Source organism: Pithys albifrons, chromosome 14 (assembly GCF_047495875.1).
Source record: "Pithys albifrons albifrons isolate INPA30051 chromosome 14, PitAlb_v1, whole genome shotgun sequence".
Classification (NCBI taxonomy): Eukaryota; Metazoa; Chordata; class Aves; order Passeriformes; family Thamnophilidae; genus Pithys; species Pithys albifrons.
Window position 1 is genome coordinate 1,363,883 of NC_092471.1, and position 22,042 is coordinate 1,385,924.

At 60.5% G+C, this 22,042-nt stretch overlaps 2 protein-coding genes across 4 annotated transcripts; both read left to right on the plus strand.

Annotated features, from left to right (window-relative positions):
- Window positions 1-981: 981 nt before the first annotated feature.
- LOC139678658 (transforming growth factor beta activator LRRC32-like) lies at window positions 982-3,654 on the plus strand. The gene is made up of 2 exons (XM_071569643.1): window positions 982-1,101; window positions 1,672-3,654. Exons 1-2 carry the CDS (start codon window positions 997-999, stop codon window positions 3,652-3,654), a joined length of 2,088 nt encoding a protein of 695 aa, XP_071425744.1. The 5' UTR covers window positions 982-996.
- A 3,705-nt stretch (window positions 3,655-7,359) lies between these two features.
- On the plus strand, window positions 7,360-15,638 carry LOC139678663 (protein Wnt-11b-like). 3 transcript variants are annotated; one of them, XM_071569654.1, is made up of 5 exons: window positions 7,360-7,431; window positions 10,178-10,268; window positions 13,686-13,960; window positions 14,570-14,862; window positions 15,201-15,638. In XM_071569654.1, exons 2-5 carry the CDS (start codon window positions 10,244-10,246, stop codon window positions 15,373-15,375), a joined length of 768 nt encoding a protein of 255 aa, XP_071425755.1. In that variant the 5' UTR covers window positions 7,360-7,431; window positions 10,178-10,243; the 3' UTR covers window positions 15,376-15,638. The 3 variants fall into 3 exon arrangements, with proteins under 3 accessions (XP_071425755.1, XP_071425756.1, XP_071425757.1); XM_071569655.1 differs by lacking the exon at window positions 7,360-7,431 and adding an exon at window positions 8,727-8,765; XM_071569656.1 differs by lacking the exons at window positions 7,360-7,431; window positions 10,178-10,268 and adding an exon at window positions 13,089-13,284.
- The last annotated feature ends 6,404 nt before the right edge of the window (window positions 15,639-22,042 follow it).

Below are 22,042 nucleotides of genomic sequence, written 5' to 3' on the forward strand. Positions count from 1 at the left end.
GACTGGAGCAGGAGCTCCACAGCTGAAACTCCACATCCCTGGGCAACCTCTTGGCAACCTGGAGTGGCTCCTTTGGATGGAAGGGCCACGCTGTGCCCAAAACTGCATTTTGGGGATCACCCCATGAACACATCCCCGGGGAGTGTGCCAGCAGAGATGCCACCCCATAAAGCCCCTGTGGGTGGGTGCAGCTCTGGGTGCCCAGATCCCACCTGGAGCTGCTGCAGGGACAGTTCTGGTTCGTGCCCTGGGTGAGGAGGTGACCAGGCAGCCGTCCTGGTGGGGACACAAGGAGGTGACAGCGAGGACCACTAGCAGCACAGTGGACTCCTGGGGAAGAGGAGGAGGAGGAGGAGGAGGAGGAGGGTGTTTTCAACTCTGCACATCCCACCGGGAAGGGCTGGTAAGCCCCAAGGACCGGTGCTTCCCCAGGAGGGGCAGGTGCTGCAGGAGAGTCCCCGGGCTGGGCTGGGACAGCGTGGGGAGGGGGATTTCTCGGTGGGGCGAGCTCACCTGCGGCGCAGGGATGCCGAGAACCCCACGGTGACCCCCGGTGGCCACAGCCGGGGGATGAGTCCCTGCCTCAGGGAGCTCCCGGTGTCCCCGGCACCAGCTGCGGGACCGAGAGGAGCTGGCACAGGGCACAGCCCATTCCTAGCACAGGGAAGCTGCTCAGGAGAACTCCCCCAAACCCTCTCGGCTCTCCCAAGTGCCACCTCTGCCTCCTGGCGTTTGCTGTCACACTCGGTCCCCCATCACCTGAGCGCCCTCCTCCCCACCCCGCCCTTTCTCTTTCCCTTCCCTGTGGCTTTCTGCACTGTTTTTCCCCCTCTGCAAGCCTATGTCTCTTTTCCCACTTCCGTAGCTAGAACACCCACATGCCTTATCTCCTTCCCCCATCCCATCCCGAAGCCTATTTATACAGTGCCTGGCTCGTGCCCAGCTCGCCGAGAGCGCCGGAGGAGCGGCACGGGCTGGCAGCGCCCGCAGCCCAACATGCTCGTGGCTGACAGAGCTTTCCTGCTGCTCTGGCTGCTCCCAGCCGTCCTCAGAGCCGGGGCTAGTGCGGAGACGAGGCCCAGGGCCATGGCCTGCCAGCAGGTAAGGCTGTTTTCCCAGGAGCACCCGGGCTGGGATGGCTCCAGCAGCATCACTGGGGCTGTGAGCATCCCTCTGGATCTCCTCCCCGTGGCTCTCACCTCCCTCCAGCCTCCAGCTCTTTAACCTTCCCAGCCTCTCCTCTGTTTTCTATCTCTGGACCGGTCCCCTGCGAGTCGATCCCAGCACCCACCTGCTCCCATGTCCCTGCTGTGCCCAAGACACTCCAAGGCAGGATGAGGCACAGGGATTCCAACAGCTGCCATGGATGTCAGTGAGGCAGCTGGGAGCTTGGGTGGGGAACAGCTGGTTTCTGTCTCTCCAGAGGGAAATCAGCTGCTCCCCATCCATGCTTCCAATTCCAGAGGAAACCAGTTTGGAGCGAGAGGGAAGGTGGAGTCCACCCCAGCACTTTTCTTCTGCCTAAACAGGGATATTCTGAACCAAATGGGCTGGGAAGAGTGATCTGTCCTCATTTCCAGTTGCTCATTCCCATCTTGGACAGCAGCTGGCTCAGCTGGAGCTGTGGTTTGTAGCCCCCCTCCTGCTCACAGCTCTCCTGTCTCTCCATAGAGCCCCACAAGGGTGTCCTGCAAAGGAGTCGGTCTGCAGAAGTTTCCCAAGGAGCTTGGACAAGGAATTAAGCACCTTGAACTCTCCAACAACTTCATCCAAAACCTGTCAGGCAGCTACATGCCAGGATTTGGTCAGCTGGAGTACCTGGATATGTGCTTCAACCAACTGGAGGCCGTGTCAGCCACCACCCTGGCCCAGCTGCCCCGGCTGCGCTCGCTCCTGCTGGGATCCAACCACCTGGACCGCAATTTCTTGGCTAATGGGGAAGCCTTCCGTGTGCTCAGGAACGTAGAGGTCCTGGACCTGTCGGTGAATGGCCTGGAGAGCCACATGGCAGGCTGGTACATCAGCAACCTCACCAGCCTGAGGGTGCTGGATCTCTCTGGGAACAGGATGACCAGGCTGTGGGCAGGGACCTTCCGGAGCACCGCGCGGCTGCGCCGGCTCGACCTCAGCAACAACTACATCATGGAAATCCAGGAGGGAGCTTTTGAGCCTCTGCAAGAGCTGGAGGTGGTAAACTTGGCTTTGAACTCCATCCACTGCATCTCTGGCTTCAGCCTGACACAGCTGCGAGTTTTAAACCTCAGCCACAACGTCCTGGAGCTCTTCGCCCCCGAGGAGGGAGCGCAGCCCTACCTGCTCCAAGTGCTCGACTTGAGCCATAACAGACTCCTCTATTTCCCAGAGCTCCCCAAAGCCCGTGATCTCACACACTTAAACCTCTCCAACAACCTTATTGCTTCCCTGCTCCCAGGCTCACACCATCCAGAGGACTTTGTCCTGCCCTACGAGGAGATGGGGATGTTCAACAGGACCGAGCACCCCCCGGCCACTCTGACACGTGTGGCTGACTTGGACCTCAGCAACAACCGCCTGGAGCTGTTCCCACTCACCTTCTTCCACAGCCTGGGCTCCCTGCACAGCCTCAGCCTGGCTAGGAACTGTCTCCAGGAGGTGGCCTGGGAGTCTCTCACCAACAGCACAGAGCCTGCTGCCCCCTCTCCTGCTCCCCCACAGCACACCGAGCTCTCTGTGCGCTCACTGGACCTCCACAGCAACGCCCTCCGAGCGCTGCCACGCTGGTTCTTCGATTCCCTGCCTCAGCTGGAAACGGTGGATCTGAGCTCCAACAGCCTCCAGCCTTGTGAGAGCCAGGGAAGTGACCAGGGAGGGGATTTGGAAGGGGGGTCTCATATTCCAGCCCCTGGAGTCACCTGCACCCCCTTCTACAACGTGCCTCGCTTGAAGCGCCTCAGCCTTCGTGAGAACAACATCTCCAGGCTGTGCCCCCACGCCTTCCACAGGACCCCACTGCTCTCCCTGGACCTGTCAGGGAACAGGGACTTGTCTGTGCCCACAGGAGCCCTGGCAGGGCTGGAGCTCTCCCTGCAGGAGCTCTCTCTGAGGGGCAACCAGATGGACGAGAGCAGGGCAGCGCTGCCCTGCCTGGGCACGCTGCGAGTCCTGGACCTGGCGGGGAACCAGCTGAGCAGTTTGCCTGCAGGTCTGTCCTGCTCCCCGCTGGAGAGCCTGGACGTTCGGAATAACAGCCTGCAGACCCTGGGAAGGCTGGGGAGCTGGGCCCACGGGCTGAGGGAGGTGTCCCTGGCAGGGAACCCCTTCAGCTGCTGCTCCCTGGGCTGGCTGGACTCGCTGCGTGCGGCCGGCGTGGCCGTGCAGGACCTGCACCAAGCCCAGTGCACCTTCCAGGACCGCGGCCAGAACGTCTCTGCCAGGATCACCAGCTCTCCCCAGTGGCTCTGCCCCTGGCCCCGGGGCACCGGCTCGCTGGCTCTGCTCGTGGTCCTGGTGGGCCTTTCCCTCCTCTGTGCCACAGTTTTCTGCCTCCTGAGGAAAGGGCAGAAGTCTCCGGAATGTGCAGGACTCTGGAGCAACAGGGTGGGGGTGTCCCCGCCCCATCCCAAAGGAGAGGGGCCAGCTGAGGACAGCCCACCAGACATGGTCACCAAAGTGTAGCCAGAACTGTAGCCATCGGTCAGAACTCTAATTATTATTAATAACATTAATCATATTGTTGTGGTTTGGATCTTCTCACTGGTTCCTGCGGGATTTGTGAACCCAGTGATGGGAGTGTGGTGGGTGCTGGGCTCTGGGCTGGGCAGAGGTGGGCTCTGGGTCACCTCTCCTTCTCCAGAAGGGAGGTTCTCCCATCCCCTGCAAGAAGACAAACACACGATTTTTAGTGTCATCACATTCCCATCACCCTGGGCTGGTTGGGTTGATCACCCCCTCCCTCCAAACCAATCACACTCTGCTGTGGAATGGGAATTGGCTCCACTGGGGCCACCTGAGTGTTTCCCACCAGCCCCTGTCTGCCTTTGGAGAAGGTTTAATAGCTCTGCTAAATACCTGCTGCTGCTCCTGAAGCGTTCCCCAGTACCGAGAGGAGCAGGCAGGGAATGGGAATGGGAATGGGAATGGGAATGGGAATGGGAATGGGAATGGGAATGGGGTGGGGAGGGGGTTTCTGTGGGTCCCTGCTCATCTTCCTGCTGCCTTTCCCTGCCCGGCTTTCATTTGAGTGGTGCTGTGGAGCTGGCACTGCTGTGGGTGTCCTCACCCACTGGGGTCGTGGGAAGGAGAGAAGGGGAGTCTGAGCTGTCACCAGCCCTTCAGGTGGGTGCAGGACATCTCACCCTTGGTGTCTGGACCCCTGAAGTGACAGGGGCAGGGACAACTGGTCTCAGCCTGGGTGTCTTCTGTGCTTCTCCCCAGCAGTGTCCTCTGTCCTGGGGTGGCACCTGAGCTCCCTGGGGAGGGACCTGCATTCCCATGTGCCCAGGAAGGACTGTGACAGCAGGTGGGTCAGCTCAGCACACCCCTGGGGCAGGGATTTGCATTCCCGTGTGCCAGGAAGTGCCGTGGCAGCAGGGACTGTGCCAGCCTCCTTTCCCAGCCCAGCACTCGGTGACATTACAGGGACACTTTGGGACCCCCTGCCCAGAGCCCAGAATGCTGTTGCCTTCTCTGGGTGTTTCTGGTGCATTTTTGTGCCCTCTGTTAACCCTTCCCAGGCTGTGCTTCCCTCTGCTGTCACCAGGAAACCTCCTTCCCTTTGAGCTGCTGCTCCTCCTGCTCCCACCAGCACCTTTGAGCTCCCAGAGGGCTGGCTGGGGCCCTGCAGCCACCCCGGGCTGGGTGACCGAGGGACGCTGGGGACCAGCAGGGACACCACGTGCCACGGGATGCTCAGGGACACCCTGCACTGCCGGGCACTCGGTGCCAGGCACTGCCCCGAGCCCCTGAGCGCTCCCAGACCGTGTTTATCCAGCGCTGCTGACGCAGGACGAATCCTGGCCCCGGGAGCAGCAGCAGCTGGGGGGGCTGGTGGCACTTGGGAACTGGCTGCTGATGCCTGAAGGTTTCTCCTGGAATTAAAGCATCTGCTAAAAAATGTGCTGAAAATAGGAGGAAGGATTGTGGTGCTGGTTTTAACCCGCAGGGAAGGGGCCCCAAGGCACATAACTGGGCTCGATGATCTTAGAGGAGTTTTCCAAACTTAAGAATTCTGTAAAGCTTAAGGAAAGGGGGCAGAGGGATGGTGGCCTGGCTGTGGGACAGCCTGAGCTTGGGGAGGGGAAATTAAGCTTAAAACAGACAGGAAAACCTCCAAGGAAAAGGAAGGGCTGTGAAGGAATGGAAAATGAGCCAGGGAAATGGTGTGCTGGGTTATGATCTTTGTTGATGTCTCTCTGCTTTCCCAAAGCAAAGAAAAACAGGATTCCAGGTTGTGCCTCGTTGATTTGACAAGAACTGAATCCATGTCAGTGCCAAGGGCAACGTCCCCTTCTCCCAGTCACAGGAAAAGCTTGGCCAGGAGCAGGGCATGGGATGAGCACCCAGGGCTTGTGCTGGCACAGGGGACAAGGTGGGACTGAACCCCGTTCCCATCGGCAGGAACCAGCACGAGGCCAAGAGAACCCCGAGGCATGTCCTGTGTCCTGCCCCTCAGCTGGAGCTTCCCAGGCTCCAGGGGAAATGGTGGCCCTATCCCAGGCGTGTCTTGGCATCTCAAACTTTTTCCTGATCCAAAAGGAGGGTAAAAGATCTGTGGAATATTGAAATTTGAACAAATAAAGTGAGGATGCCAAAAATGTTGCATTTGAGTCGGGCTGGGAGGCAGCAGGAGTGTAAATTTTGGTCTGACAGAAAAAGCAGCAGTGGGTGAAATGTTGTGACCATTGACAAATTTTCTAGAGAACTCGTTGAGAAATCCAGCAGAACTCATTCCTTCCAGTGGAAAGCCTTCACATTTCTCTGGATCTGCATTTCCATAGAATAATAGATTATATCAAAAATTTCCAGTGAGCTGTTCTGCTAACCCAGGTGGAAATTACCTTCTCTGCAACTCAGTTACAGCACAATTTTCCCTTTTTCTTTTTTCCTCTTTCCCCTTTCTCTCCATGAAGATAAGTCAGAGCTTCACTCCCTTCCAGAGCTGAGGAATATCCTGGGAGCTGACAGCAGATCTCACTCCTCAGGCCACCCCAGCCCAGCAGAGAGGGGAGAACACTCCTCATCTCTGTGTCCAGCAGAGCAGAAATGAACCTCAGTCTTCCCGACCTGGTAATGGAGAGCACGCGCTTCAGGCTGTTGTTTTACCCAACTGAAGGTACATCCTCTTCCAGAAGGGCTGCTGGGGTCCCATTTCTTTTATTTTTCCTGACATTGCTGCAGTGCCCATTCCCAAAGACAAGTGATCTCATCAATCTCTGTCCTCGTGCTCCCCATTCTGGGCTGCCTTGGATGTGCTCATAGGGAATGTGGTGCTTGTTCCACAGCTTTGGGGTGGGACAGGAGGCTGGTGACACCTCCAGGACACCCACCCATGCATCCCTCCCATCCCTGGGGCTGTGCTGTCACTGCTTCCCGTTATCCCTGTGACCCAGCACAGCTCCCCTGGCAGCCGTGCCCAGCTCCCCTGGCAGCCGTGCCCAGCTCCCCTGGCAGCCGTGCCCAGCTCCCCTGGCAGCCATTCCCAGCCTGGAGGGGGAGATCGGGCGTGTTGTTCATGACACTTTCCTCCTCTCTGGGGGAACTCTGGCCAGGCTGGGACCTCCAGATGTGGAACGTGTCCCCCTGTGCCCCCTCTGCCCTGCAGAGCCCTGTGCTGCCCAAGCAGCATCCCTTCCCCGGGCTGGGGGTGTTGCAGATGTTGCCACATGTTCTGCAGTGGATCCCCCAGCCCAGCTGTGCCTGCAGAGCCTGCCCTGGGCACGGGGACACTGCCACAGGCAGCTCTGGCACAGCAGCACAGGAGGTGTCACCAGGTGTGCTTCTCCTCCCAGCAGATGCAGCCCCACGGTCGCTGCTCCCAGTTTTGGGACCCTGGAGGGCTGTGGGGACATCTCATGCTGGGAAGTGACTCCAGAGGGGATCAACTGGCAGGAGCCAGTCCCTCAGTCCCCGTCTGTGCTCCTGACTCTGGCACTGCTTTGGAAAGGGGAAGGGAGAAGGTGTTACTGAAGGTCAGCAGAGCTCCAGGGCAGGTGGGCACTGGCACCCAGGGTGACCCTCAGTGCCTCAGCCTTCAGAGGAGACAGGAGACTCCCAGTGTCCACCAGCAGCTGGGGTCTCATCCCCAACCTCTGGGACGTGGCAGGAGCTGGCTGGGGAGCAGGACCTGCCTCTCACCGCGACGTCAGTGCCACATGACCACGGTGCCACCACAACCTGCGTCACTGCCACAGCCCCCGGGCCTGGGGATGTGGCTCCTCATGTGGTTGGTGGTCGGTGAGTGTGGGGTGGGGAGCACTGAGGTCACCAGGGGCCTGAGGGGACACTGATGGCAGGGAAACCCCTGGAAGGTCCCATGCCAAGCTGCATGACCTGAGCCTGGGAGCCATTGGGAGCTGGGACAGTGGGTGGGGAGGGGTCCCCATGTTCTTACACGGGTCACAAACCACCCATGGGTGTTTGCTTTGGCCCCTGTCCAAGTCCTGGTGGAGAGGGACACAAACCTTTGGCTATCCAGGACAACTATTTGGTGTTCCTCCACGAATGGTTCCATCCCAGGAGTCAGCTCTGCCTGCAGACAAGCCCTGAGCCACCCCAGGTCTGTTCCTTGTCCCCCCATTCCTGGCTGTGTGTCCCCCCCATCCCGGCTGTGTGTCCCCCCCATCCCGGCTGTGTGTCCCCCCCTATCCCGGCTGTGTCCCCCCCCCCTCCCCATCCCGGCTGTGTGTCCCCCCCCCACTCCCGGCTGTGTGTCCCCCCCCACTCCCGGCTGTGTGTCCCCCCCCCATCCCGGCTGTGTGTCCCCCCCCACTCCCGGCTGTGTGTCCCCCCCCCATCCCAGCTGTGTGTCCCCCCCCACTCCCGGCTGTGTGTCCCCCCCCACTCCCGGCTGTGTGTCCCCCCCCCATCCCAGCTGTGTGTCCCCCCCCCCATCCCGGCTGTGTGTCCCCCCCCCCATCCCGGCTGTGTGTCCCCCCCCCCCATCCCGGCTGTGTGTCCCCCCCCCCCATCCCGGCTGTGTGTCCCCCCCCCCCATCCCGGCTGTGTGTCCCCCCCCATCCCTGGCTGTGTGTCCCTCCCTGCCCTGGCTGTGTGTCCCCCCCTATCCCAGCTGTGTGTCCCCCCCTATCCCAGCTGTGTGTCCCCCCCCATCCCAGCTGTGTGTCCCTCCCTGCCCTGGCTGTGTGTCCCCCCCCCCACTCCCGGCTGTGTGTCCCCCCCCCATCCCGGCTGTGTGTCCCCCCCATTCCCGGCTGTGTGTCCCCCCCCATCCCGGCTGTGTGTCCCCCCCCATCCCGGCTGTGTGTCCCCCCCCCATCCCAGCTGTGTGTCCCCCCATCCCAGCTGTGTCCCCAGGGTGGCCAACACCAGGCAGGAGGAGGATGAGGTTCCCCATGTCCCTCCCTGCTCCCTCTGCTCTGCCCCTGCTCAGCACCCACCAATGGAGCCCCAGCTGGGGCTGAGGGAGGGAAGCCTGTCCAGGGCTGGGAATCCCCTCCTGCCTCCCTCCTTCCCCCAGAACAGAAGGGGAAGGAAGGGGTATTTTTAGCACTCACCCTCTGCTTGTTTCAAGGATGAGCTAAGAAGAGGAATTGACATTCGAAGAAGGGGTGGGTTTGCTTTAAAAGGAAGGTTTCAGTTTTTTCCTACTATTCAGTCGTTGCAAAACTTTTCTGTGAAGAGGGATTGGTAAAAATACCTCTCGTGGGAGGCACCCTTGGGCAGGGCACTGGTGTCACAGTTCCCTGTGCCGGCACTGCCTCCCTGCCCGTGCCTGGCACATCCCAAAGGAAGGGATGGGGTGGCACTAATCCCCTTCTCCCCAGGCCGGTCACTCTCCCATCACCTGCAAAGTGAGTCCCTCCCTGCCTGCCCATCCCTGTGTGTTCCTCACGGCATTCCTGCTCTCCAGCAACTCTTCCTGAGCATTGCTCCTGACTGCTGAACTCCTGGGGGCCCAGGTGCCAACCCAGGTGCCTTCCCAGCTGCCACCCAGCCCCAGTGTGGTCCTGGCAACCTGCTGGAGTTGCTCCAGGTCCCAGAGCCAGACACGACCCTCACCTTGGAGAGGCGTTTACCTGAATGGCACAGGGTTGAAGGGGGAAAGCTCCATGCTGGCTCCAGCCCTGGTGGCAGCAGTTTCTCCAGGGGCCCGAGGGCAGGTGGTGGCCCTTAAGAGCCAAACCAGTGGCCAGAAGGTGGCAATATCCCCCCTCCCCTCTGGCCCTGACAGCGCAGAGCTAAAGCTCCCTCCTTGTGCAGGGGATGGGGCTGGGTTGGTTGGGAACCTCTTAGAATCATGGAATGGTTTGCGTTGGAAGGGACCTTAAAGCCCATTCCCCAGACCTTCCCAAAACACAGGATTGCCTGTGCTTGGCAGTTTCTGCCTTGCATGTGCCTGATGAACCTCTGCCTTCCCTCTGCTCACTGAGCATGTGTTGCCCAAAAAACCACCCAGGCATCTCCCAACAGTGACCAGAGCAGCTTTTCCTGGTCAGAAAATTCCTGATCCCTCCAGAAGCTGCTCAGATTTCCCCTCAATGTTCCCCTCGAGGCCTGAGGCTGAAAAGGGAACTTGGGGAATCTGACTTCATAACACCAAAATGCTCAGGGTGGAGGGAGAGGGGCACGGTGTGGACTCTGTGTCTGTGTGTCAGGGGAGGAGAGGGGTCTGCAAGAGCCATGATGGGGAGGGTGAGGTGTGACAAGAATTTCAGGGACTTTCTGAGGACTGGCAGGAGAACTGACCCAAGGAAGGTGGAAGCTGGGGGAGGCCAGTCTGACCTTGGTCTCTCACCAAAGAGAAGGAATAATTCCGTGGGGAAGGCCCTGGAAGGTGTGGCTGCACCAAGCCCTGGTCACACAGGAAGGGCACAGCACCCCGAGGTGCCATCACCCCATCCCAACAGCACCCAGTCCCACAGTGGGTGCAGCTTCCTGGGGCTTCTCCACCTCCCCCTCGGGGTCCTGTGGTGGGTATGAGCACGTGATGGGAGTTAACTGGGGTGGTTTCTCATTGTAGAGCCCTTGGAGAAGAGGATCAGGTTCATCTCTGACACCTGGGATTGGAGGCAGAGTGTGACCTGACATGGGACAGCAGCACCAGCCCTCAGGTACCAGTGGAGCACAACAAAGAGCAGCTTCCTCAAGCAGCAGGGATGGTGGGAGGGACATTGGGCTGGGGAGGGAGCAGCTGAGTTGGGCTGACCATCCAAAAACCTGCAGAAAATGGAGAAAGTTGTCACCTGTCCCACAGAGCTGGTGGGTTCCAGCCCCTTTGGGTGCACTGAGGCTGTCCCAGAGCTCAGGGTCTGTGTGGGCAGCACGTCCTTCCAGCAGATCAGATGGGAGGTGTGAGCTGGGTAGTGGTGGGACCCTTCCCTGTTCGTTCTCCTGGTGCTTTCCCTGAGGCACAAAGCAGCTCCAGCCCCTCCCAGGCACTCCTATGTCACGCTGGTTTGTGGATTTGGCCACAGCTCCTCCCAGAGCAAGTGCAGAGTGTTCCATGGGCATCACCTAATGGTGATGTGAAACAGTAAATGGTTCTACAAGCAGTTGTGGTGCTTGGTTTGTGTCTGGGACCATCAGGAGAGTGAAGGAGGCTCTCGGGGCTCCCCAGGATGGATCCCCTGTGGGTGGCTGGAGCCTGAGCTCCTGCAGGCTGTGAGGGACACATCCCACATCTGGGATCACAGATGGCCTGAACCAGTGCCTGACCTGCCCATCCATGGGGAGTAGCTGGGGCAGGAGAGGGCAGCAGGGTCCCCCAGGGGCAGGAGAGGGCAGCAGGATCCCCCAGGGGCAGGAGTGGGCAGCAGGGTCCCCCAGGGGCAGGAGAGGGCAGCAGGATCCCCCAGGGGCAGGAGTGGGCAGCAGGGTCCCCCAGGGGCAGGAGAGGACAGCAGGATCCCCCAGGGGCAGGAGAGGGCAGCAGGATCCCCCAGGGGCTGGAGGACCCCGTTGTGGCTGGTGCTGCAGTGTGGGAGCAGGACAGGGTGTGGGCAGTGCCACCTTATCCCATGAAAAGGGGCACCCTGTTATTCTGCCTAGTCCTCATTCTGGGGCCAGGAACCAAAACGTGGGGTTTGGTGTTCAGGCAATATCAACTTGGGTTATTCCTTGTTCTCCTTCTCTTCTCTCTGCCCTTTAATTCATCCCTTTATAACTCTGCTTGGGATTTGGGAGTGGCCTCAGCACCTTCCCAGCACTTTCCTGGGGGGCTGTTGCTTCAGCACAGGGCACTTTGGCCCTTGCATCCCCAGGGAATAGTTTGGGAAGGTCAACAATTCACGCTGTGTGTCCCAGTTGTCCTGCACGTGATCCCAAGTCAAAGAGGGGTCAGGAGCAGACAATAAACCACCCAGCCCTGTCCTGTCAAGGGCAGAGGTCGTGGGGAGATGACCCAAACACCCAGTCATGCCCTGTCAAGGAAAAGCACCTTCCCATGAGAGGGGAAGTTGCACAGGCAGGGGGAAAGTGAAAGCCCAAAGAATGGTCTTCAACCTCTGACTGTTTCCAAAACCTGGTGTCAGCTGGGCTTGTGTCTCATAGGTCACTTCCCACTGGGGGAAAAAACCAGCCTACCTGGTTCCTCAAGGTCTTCACAGCACCAAGCAGCACTTTTGGTTCTGTACTCATGGAAGGGAGAGATTCAGAGAAATTCACCTTGTGACAAGCATGTGCCACCCGTGGGTGTCAGCCCAGAGCAGCTCCTGCCCAGGCAGGGGCAGCTTCATCACCCCATCAGTCCTGCCAGCCCTAACCTGAACTAGTGAATGTGGTTTTAAGCTTTTTTAAAAAGAAAATGAAGGGGGGAAATCAGAAATTATGAGCTTGCATCTACCTGAAAGGAGGCTGGAGCCAAGGGGGGGTCAGGCTCTTCTCCCAGTGACAGGACATGAGGGAACAGCCTTGGGTTGTGCCAGGGGAGGTTTAGCTGGAAAAATTCCTCATGGAAAAGGTTGCACAGACTGCCCAGGGCAGCAGTGGAGTTACACCCCTGGATGTGGCACCTGAGGACATGGGTCAGTGGTGGCCTTGGCAGTGCTGGAGGAACACCCTGCACTGCTCCTCCCTTAACCCCTGCCAGGTGCTGTCTGGGGGCTGATCGCTGCCAGCAACAGCAGGACCCCCCTCCGCCCCCTCCTTGGCCCTGTCCTGCTGTGAATGGCACCGAAACTGCCTTTGTTCCCCTCCCCGGGGCGGGGGCAGGACCTGCCTCGGCTGCTATAAAAGGGGGCGGTGGGGCCGAGCCCCAGCCCCGCTCCCAGTCCCGTCCCAGTCCCAGCCCCATCCCATCCCCATCCCAGCCCGTTCCTGGCCATGGGCCACCCCGCTGTCACCGTGTTGCTGTGCCAGCTGAGCCTCTGTGCAGCCATCCAGTGGCTGTGAGTCAGAACCCCCTTCCCAGTGCCCCTCTTTGGAGCTCCTCTTGGTCCTTCCCCACTGTCCCCCGTGCTGTCCCCCCCCCACTGACCCCGCGCTGTCCCCACTGACCCCCGCGCTGTCCCTCCTCGCCCCCCCGACCCCGCGCTGTCCCCCCCGCTGACCCCGCGCTGTCCCCACTGCACTGTCCCCCCCCCACTGACCCCCGTGCTGTCCCTCCTCGCCCCCCCTACCCCGCGCTGTCCCCACTGCACTGTCCCCCCCCCCACTGACCCCCGTGCTGTCCCTCCTCGCCCCCCCTACCCCGCGCTGTCCCCACTGCACTGTCCCCCCCGCTGATCCCGCGCTGTCCCCACTGGACTGTCCCCCTCGCTGACCCCGCGCTGTCCCCACCGCGCTGTCCCCACCGCGCTGTCCCCACCGCGCTGTCCCCACTGGACTGTCCCCCTCGCTGACCCCGCGCTGTCCCCACTGGACTGTCCCCCGCGCTGTCCCCGCTGACCCCGCGCTGTCCCCACAGCGGGCTGCCGGCGCACGGCGGGCTGGGCTGGAACGAGAGCCAGCAGTGCCGGCTGCTGCTGCCCGAGCAGCTCCAGCTGTGCCGCCGGCACCTGGAGGTGATGCCCAGCATCGTGCGGGCTGCCCGCCACACGCAGGCCCTGTGCCAGCAGACCTTTGCAGACATGAGGTGGAACTGCTCCTCCATCCAGAGAGCCCCCAGGTTCGGCCCTGACCTGCTCAAAGGTAAAGGATGTTCCTCCCGCCGTGTCCGTGCCCCCTGCTCTGCCCACGGGGTGGCACTTACAGCTGCTCAGGGTCAGCTCTGCCTTGGGTGGTGTCTATTTTGGAGTAAATTTGCTGCCTTCTCATGGTGTTAACACTGTGCAGCTCCGTCCGTGGGAGGTGACAGACAGTCATTTCCAACAGCTCCATCAGAACGGGCGGAGTGGGAGCCAGGCTGGCTGTGCAGGGACAGGGTGATGCAGGGCAGGGGCACAGCTCCAAAACACGCTGCAAGAAAAACGGGAGGCTTGGCTTTACCCTGCTGCAAGGTTTAAAAAACCCCAACTTGTCTGCATTGTGAGGTCTTTAGGGGCATGTCTGGCTGGGCAGGGAGCAAGAACCTCTGCCCCTCTCCCTCGCAGGGACCCGGGAAGCCGCCTTTGTGCACGCCCTGGCAGCCGCCACGGTGGCCCATGGCATCGCCCGTGCCTGCGCCTCGGGAGAGCTCCCGCTGTGCTCCTGCGGCCCCGGCCCCCCCGGGGACCCCGGCCCGGGGGGCAGGTGGGGCGGCTGCGGGGACAACCTGGGCTACGGCCTCCAGCTCGGGGCTGCCTTCGCAGACAGCGCCAGAGCCGCCAGGACGGGCACCCCCGGCAGCCACGCCGTGAACCTGCACAACAGCGCCGTGGGCAGGACGGTGGGTGTGCGACCCCCGGGGCAGCCTGGGGGGGCGGGGGGGAGCCCCCAGAAGGGTGAGTGTGAGCCCCTGGGACTGCCATAGTCTGGGATGGTGGGTATGAGCCCCCCAAGACTGCTGCAGTCTGGGATGGTGGGTGTGAGCCCCCCAGGACAGCTGCAGTCCAGGATGGTGCGTCTGAGCCCCCCAGGATGGTGGGTGTGAGCCCCCCAGGACTGCTGCAATCTGGAATGGTGGGTCTGAACCCCACGGATGGTGGGTATGAGCCCCTGGGACTGCTGCAGTCTGGGATGGTGGGTCTGAGACCCCCAGGATGGTGGGTGTGAGCCCCCCCAGGACTGCTGCAGTCCAGGATGGTGGGTATGAGCCCCCCCAGGACTGCTGCAGTCCGGGATGGTGGGTATGAGCCCCCCCAGGACTGCTGCAGTCCAGGATGGTGGGTATGAGCCCCTTAGGATGGTGGGTCTGAGCCACCCAGGACTGCTGCAGTCCAGGATGGTGGGTATGAGCCCCTCCATCTCTTTAAACTTCCCATCAATGCCCTTTCAGGTCAGTGCACAGAGTGGGTACCAGGAGAAAGTGGACTCCCCTGTTTTCCTGTCCCTGCAGGTGCTGAGTGACTCCCTGGATACCAAGTGTAAATGCCATGGTGTTTCAGGCTCCTGTTCGGTGAAGACCTGCTGGAAGGGACTGTCAAGCCTGGATGAAATTGCCTCTGAGCTCAAGGCCAAGTACCTGGCAGCCATCAAGGTGTCCCACCGGCTCGTGGGGCCCAGGAAGCAGCTGATACCCAAGGAAATGGATGCCAGGCCAGTGACAGAGACAGATCTGGTTTATCTCATCAACTCCCCTGACTACTGCACCCCAAATCTCCAGCTGGGGTCTCTGGGGACACAGGACAGGTAATAAGATCAAACTCAGCCTCTAATTTCATGTCTGTCTGTGCTGCTGGGTTTGAGAGCACGTGCTGGGGAGCTGGTGGGGGTGGGCTGAGCACAGGGTGCCCAGAGAAGCTGTGGCTGCCCCATCCCTGGAAGTGTCCAAGGCCAGGCTTGAGGCAACCTGGGCTGGTGGAAGATGTCCCTGCCCACATCAGGGAGTTGGAATGAGATGAGCTTTAATGTTCCTTCCAACCCAAACCATTCCACGATTCTGTGATCCTGCTGCTTCCTCCCATGGGCAAACCAGCTCTGGGAAAGGCTGGGGCAGGTCCCCCAGCTCAGCACCCTCCCCTCCACAGGCAGTGCAACAAGAGCTCGGTGGGCAGTGCCAGCTGTGACCTGCTGTGCTGTGGCCGTGGCTACAACACCTACACGGAGGAGGTGCAGGAGCGGTGCCACTGCCGGTACCGCTGGTGCTGCTCCGTGGTGTGCAGGACCTGCCGGCGCACGGTGCACAGACACGTCTGCAAGTGACAGCCCAGGACTCTGCTGGTGCCCTCCAGGCACAGCTGGACACCTGGAGACCAGACTCCCACCCCAAGGGATGCTCCAGGAAGGAGGGGGCTGTGCAGGAAGCCTGGCCAGTCTCATTGACGTGGAAAATGTTAGCCTGAGAGATCCCGGGAAGCCTCCAGTCCCTTCCAACCCACCCCTCAGGGCAGGACAGAGGTTGCCCTCCTGCAGGAGTTTCCAACCCACCCCTCAGGGCAGGACAGAGGCTGCCCTCCTGCAGGAGTGTCCAGCCAGCCCTCGGGGCAGGACAGAGGCTGCTCTCCTGCAGGAGTGCCCAACCAGCCCTCAGGGCAGGACAGAGGGTGCCCTCCTGCAGGAGTGCCCAGCCAGCCCTCAGGGCAGGACAGAGGGTGCCCTCCTGCAGGAGTGTCCAACCCACCCCTCAGGGCAGGACAGAGGCTGCTCTCCTGCAGGAGTGTCCAACCCACCCCTCAGGGCAGGACAGAGGGTGCCCTCCTGCAGGAGTGTCCAACAACCTTGAGGGCAGGACAGAGGCTGCCCTCCTGCAGAAGTGTCCAGCCACCCCTCAGGGCAGGACAAAGGCTGCCCTCCTGCAGGAGTGCCCAGCCAACCTTGAGGGCAGGACAGAGGCTGCTCTCCTGCGGGAGTGTCCAACAACCCTGAGGGCAGGACAGAGGCTGCTCTCCTGCGGGAGTGTCCAGCCAACCTTGAGGGCAGGACAAAGGCTGCCCTCCTGCAGGAGTGCCCAGCCCTGCCTCCAACTGGGACAAGCCATTGATCACTCCACAGGAACAGCCCCTTTCTCCAGGGTGAATGGGGACCCTGGGTTGCCATTGTCCCTTTGCAGGAGGTTCTGACAGCGCCTGAAAGCCAGGAGTGATGGATGGGAAGGGGCCAGAGTTATCCACTGGGAGAAGGCTGCAGGGGCAGAAAGCTGCTTTGGGTCAGGGGGTCATGGGCAGCTCCTTTGGGCACAATCTGCCATGGGCTCACCCAACACCTCTGGAGCAAACTCTGGTCCAGTGCCCTTTGCAGCATCAGAATGAAGGCCAGGCTTGGAGACTGACCCAGTCCTTGCTCCAGGAGCCAGGACTTGTCCATCCTCCCCAAGACCTGCATGGACAAGGCTGCTGCCTTCACTGATGGCAGACAGACTAGGGACAGGAGAGGTCCTGGAGGCTGCCAAAACAGGCCAAAACTGCTCCTGCCATGTGTGTATTAAGTGGGCAGCCTGGCAAAACTGCTCTTGCCAGCTGTGGGTTACCAACCCCACCATGGCATCACTGGAGTTCTGCCCACTGGGCTCCCATTGGAGGTGGAAGCCCATTCAAGGCATGGAATCCTCATGGCTTGTCCTTCCTGCCCCTTCTTTTGGACCGCTGAGGTCTTCAACCCATTCTTTCTGCTCCCTCAGGACCAGATGTGCTGGAGGTCCGGACTGGAGGGGTCCTGGGGAAGTAAGAATGAACCTTTAGTCTCTGTACTTCCTATAAGTGGGTTCTGGTGTGTGTTTTTAAATAAATGTGTCATATCATAACTCTCTATGCCTTGTTTTGTAGGACACTCTCCTCCCTCATCTCCCTCTCAGCTGGCCCTGGAGAAGGCGAGGCTGTAAGGAGAGCACAGAGCCCTGTGTGCACAGAGCCCTGGGCCCACAAAGCCCTGGGCCCACAGAGCCCTGTGTGCACAAAGCCCTGGGCCCACAGAGCCCTGGGCCCACAGAGCCCTGTGTGCACAGAGCCCTGGGCCCACAGAGCCCTGGGTCCACACTTTTCCTTACTCACAGCTGAGGGCCAGGTCACTTTTAACTCTTTCTGCTGCTCATAGTCCCCAATCTGCCTTTGGTTACAGACCCCTGCCAGCCTCAGCTCCCAGGCACACATGGAAGGGTTTCTCACCTGCCTCCTCAGATCTTCAACCAGCCAGCAAGGAATTTGCCTTCCTGGGATGCAGGGCTGGTGGCTGGAGACTGAGGCAGTCCAGGTTTATGTTCTGATCCTTGGGAATGTGGGCTGGATTGTTTGTGTGAGAACAGCGAGGAGTTGGGAGCCAGGGCTGGGGGCTCTGGTGGCCCCACATTTCCCTTCGTGAGGAATCCAGCCAAGTGCTTGGATGGGATGGAGATTCCTGTTCGTGCAGTCCTTGAGAGAGAGGGACTGAGCCCAAATGCACAGGTGCTGTGGAGACCTCCCAGGTGCCTGGGATGGGAAGCCTCGGGTGATTTGCTGCAGCTCCCAGCAGGACCTGGAGATCCCCAGCTCCGTGTGCTGCTCCCTTTGTTGGTGTTCCCACTGAATGGAGTTGGCCCCGCTCAGCCCGTGTCCAGCTGGACGATTACTCATTTCCATAATCATTCAATCATTTTTAACAGTCTCTGCTGGGTCACGGAATCAATTCATGAGCTTTTCTTGCAAACCATCCCCTCCCCTTAATGTGCTCCAGGTTTCCGTGCGAGCAGTGAAGGAGAGTCGGGGTGGCTTGGGATGGTCCTGGAGCTGGAGGCTGAGCCTGAGCTCTCGCAGTTAAAGGAGCGAGTTAAGCCTCCCTATCAGCTGTTAATGAGCCCTTGCCTGGCTCTGCCTGCTGCTCTCCCTTCCCAGGAAAGCCGCCAGACTTCCAGCGCAGCTGCCCAAGGCCAAAAGTTATCTCGAGTTTTTCTTTTAAAATGCAATTAGGGCCAGCCCTCGGCATTCCTCGGAAAAGGGAGTTTCGGCTGCCAGGCTGCAAAGCAGCTGCAGATTCTGTGTCCGGAGGGATGCAGGTACTTAATTAGGAGGATTGTTTAAATACCTTTCCTCCGTCCAGCTGCCAGCGCATCCCAGATCAGAGGAGGCGACACCGGCAGGGGCTCGAACTGTCCCCGGAGCATCGCAAAACGAGCTGGTGAGAGGGAGACACAGGGGAAGGATCTTGTGGAGCGACAGCTCCAGCCAGGAGGGTGGGAAATGTGATTTGCAATTGGTAACTACAAACACACACGGCCCGGGGTGGAGGAGAGAGCCACAATAGCAAGGAATGCCCAGGGGAGTGTCACGATCCCCTCCTTGGGAGCTCCCAGCGGAATTTCTGCCTGGGAAAAGGCAGGGTCAAGTGCTGAATATGCACAATCCACTCCTCCCATCCCTCCTTGACTCCAAGCCCACCAGGGAAGCGCTGGGGAAGCACTGAGGGGTCCCCCACCCGCGATCCCGGCCCCGGTTGTGTCCCGCGGGAAAGGAGAAGGCACCGCAATTAGTTGGAGGGTGCAAAGGGTCGGGCAGGAAGGAGGTGACATCTCAGTGACAATGCCCTGCTGGGAGGTGTTGGAATCCAGGCCCACACCTGGAATTAGCAGGGATGTGAGATCTGTGGGGCTGGAACGTCCCCCGGGTGCCAGAGGGTGGATCCAGTGGGAACAAACGCTGTGCTTGGCCCCAGGGGATGGGGGGTGTCCACTCTCTGGTTGGGTTTTCTCTCCATAACCCTGTTTGGATGGAAAAACCAGTGGGAAGGTGCCAGGGGAACATGGAACTCCTTCCCCCAGCCCAGGCCAGCACAAGCTGAGGGGGGAAATGGGAAACCCAGTTATCACCCTCCAGTGGGTGCAGCACATCTGAGCAACACTCCCCTGGAGAAACTGGGGCAAGGAAGTTTTTCCTGAGCTTTCTACACCTTTTCCACCCCAAGCACCTCCAGCCCTGGCAGGGAGCCCTTCAGGACCCGGATAATGCCAGGCAGTGTCCCCCAAACCGAGAGCACCCATGTCTGGGACAGCTGTGGCTTCCCAGCCCTCCAGACACTCCCTCGGGTGGTTCCTTGTCCTCCCCAGGCTGTTGGCACTGCCCTCTGATCCCCCAGCCCACCCTGCTGGCACTGCCCTCTGCTGCCCCAGCCCTCCCTGCTGGCACTGCCCTCGCTCCCCCAGCCCTCCCTGCTGGCACTGCCCTCTGCTCCCCCAGCCCTCCCTGCTGGCACTGCCCTCTGCTGCCCCAGCCCTCCCTGCTGGCACTGCCCTCTGCTCCCCCAGCCCTCCCTGCTGGCACTGCCCTCTGCTCCCCCAGCCCTCCCTGCTGGCACTGCCCTCTGCTCCCCCAGCCCACCCTGCTGGCACTGCCCTCTGCTGCCCCAGCCCTCCCTGCTGGCACTGCCCTCTGCTCCCCCAGCCCTCCCTGCTGGCACTGTCCACTGCTCCCCCAGCCCTCCCTGCTGGCACTGCCCTCTGCTCCCCCAGCCCTCCCTGCTGGCACTGCCCTCTGCTCCCCCAGTCCACGCTGCTGGCACTGTCCACTGCTCCCCCAGCCCTCCCTGCTGGCACTGCCCTCTGCTGCCCCAGCCCTCCCTGCTGGCACTGCCCTCTGCTGCCCCAGCCCTCCCTGCTGGCACTGCCCTCTGCTCCCCCAGCCCTCCCTGCTGGCACTGCCCACTGCTCCCCCAGCCCTCCCTGCTGGCACTGCCCTCTGCTCCCCCAGCCCTCCCTGCTGGCACTGCCCTCTGCTGCCCCAGCCCTCCCTGCTGGCACTGCCCTCTGCTGCCCCAGCCCTCCCTGCTGCCGTGGCTGACCTGCCTCCTCCACACTCCTGTCATTGGCCATTCTCCCCCAGTGTCTGGTGGGGTTTTGTTGATCCCCCTCTCTGGGAATGAGACTCCCCAGAGCCGAGTTCTCCACAGCCCTGGCAGGAGCCCTTTGCTCTCTGGTGCTCTGAGCTGACAGGGGAGGGAGGGCTCAGAAATGGCTTGTGCAGGGAAGAAAACCATCCCATTCCATGGAATGTGACGAGATCCAGGCTAAGGGTTTGCTCTGGAAAGGCTCCTCTCAGTTAGGCTTGACTTTAATTTGGGTTCTAAGGGAGCACCACTGGTGTGAACATGATCATTTGCTGCTGGTCACACTTGTGCAAAGTCTGGAGAAAAGTGACTTATTTCCATGGACTCCTGATTTTGCTGCTGAAACACCAACTACTTATTCTTCCTTTTATTTCCTTGTTCATGGGGGGATGCTGCACAGCTCATTCCTGGGGGATAATCTGAGCAAGGACAGCTGCTGGTCAGTCAGTATTTTGGGATAAGAATGACCCTGTGTTCAAGGATAGTCAGGATATTTCTTCCCTACAGCCCTGGATTGCAGCTCGGACTGGAATGCAGGTCAGGACCTCGACCTGCTTTTCCTTGTGCTCTTCCCAAAGAGAGCTGAGCCAAAGGGAGGAGAATGCCCAGGATGGGGCTCAGCTGTTGATCAACATCCCACAGAATCCTGGAACGTTTGGGGCTGGGAGGGACCTTAAAATCCATCCAGTTCCACCCCCTGCCACGGGCAGGGACACCTCCCACTAAACCAGGTTGCTCCAAGCCCCGTCCAGCCTGGACTGCTGGAAATATTTGGGGGATGTTGCTCTGACCTTTGGGATGGTTGGTCCCTCCACTGTCACACCATGAGACTCACCCATGAGTAAATGCCTGTACTTGAGGAAAACCCCTTCTGTCTCTGTTCTCCTTTATCCCTGGGGTGCTCAGCAATGTCACCCTGCTCTGAGGATGACAAACAACAACAGGGATTGTCCTCGTGGGGATCTTCAGTGAGGGACAGGGACAAATCACCAGAGGTGAGTAAGAGCCATGAGACCCACTGGGGAGCTCTGGGCTGTGACAGTGGCCGGGGGGGATTGGGGACAGCCTCCTCTGTCCCTCATGGAGCCCTGGGGTGGGCTCTGGAAGTGCCCTTTGCACCCATGTGGCACCTGGGGGGGTGGTGGGGCAGGATTGGGGCAGCCTGTCAGGAGCACAGGAGGGGAAGGGGCCGCACAGGGTGTGCTGGGTGGGGTGACCAGGACAGGATGAGCCTTCCCAGCTCCCTCCTCTGCTCCTGCCCCTGCAGGGACCCAACAGTGACCAGCCCTGGGCACCCCTCAGGGCCAGGAGGGGCCAGGAGGGGACACAGCGGGGCAGGTGAAGCCAAAAGGATTGGAAATAAACTGCTAAGAGAGGCTTTTGTGCATTAGCAGCAAAGGGGTTATTTCTGTGCAGGGAAGGGGGGCAGTTCCACTGCAAACACTTCCAGCACTGATGCCCAAACAGGTGTATTTATACAACTACAGGACATTGTTGCAACATCTTACCATGCACAGTGATTTATTACAATGCAATTACACTGCATTATTACATTTTACCATGAATATTAATTTATTACAATATGTGATATCCCCCTGGCAGGGGATCCATGTGGGACTCTGGAGGCCCCTCCGAGCCGCCCCTGCCCATCGCCCTCCGCCCTGTGCAGGATCCCAGCGGGCTGGGCGGCCATGGCGGAGCTCCCTGGGCCTGGTGCCCTCCCAGTGCCATCCCTGTGCCCTCCCTACCATGGCGCCTGTGTACTCCCAGTGCCCTCCCTGTGCCATTCCTGTGCCCTCCCCATCATGGCTCCATTGCCCTCCCCATCATGGCTCCATTGCCCTCCCCAACATGGCCCCTTTGCCCTCCCCATCATGGCTCCCTTGCCCTCCCCATCATGGCTCCCTTGCCCTCCCCATCATGGCTCCCCTGCCCTCCCCATCATGGCTCCCTTGCCCTCCCCATCATGGCTCCCCTGCCCTCCCCAACATGGCGCCGCGCAGTTCCGCGGCCGTGCCCTCCCCAAGATGGCGGCATGCCTTGCGCATGCGCGCGCGGGCCGGAAGCGGCGCCGGAAGCGGTG

Coding starts and splice junctions, on each gene's coding strand:
- LOC139678663 (XM_071569656.1), top strand. CDS start 13,161: ATGCCCAGCATCGTGCGGGCTGCCCGCCACACGCAGGCCCTGTGCCAG. Junction 13,961..14,569: donor ACAGCGCCGTGGGCAGGACG/GTGGGTGTGCGA, acceptor CTGTCCCTGCAG/GTGCTGAGTGACTCCCTGGA. Junction 14,863..15,200: donor TCTCTGGGGACACAGGACAG/GTAATAAGATCA, acceptor TCCCCTCCACAG/GCAGTGCAACAAGAGCTCGG.
- LOC139678658 (XM_071569643.1), top strand. CDS start 997: ATGCTCGTGGCTGACAGAGCTTTCCTGCTGCTCTGGCTGCTCCCAGCC. Junction 1,102..1,671: donor GGGCCATGGCCTGCCAGCAG/GTAAGGCTGTTT, acceptor GTCTCTCCATAG/AGCCCCACAAGGGTGTCCTG.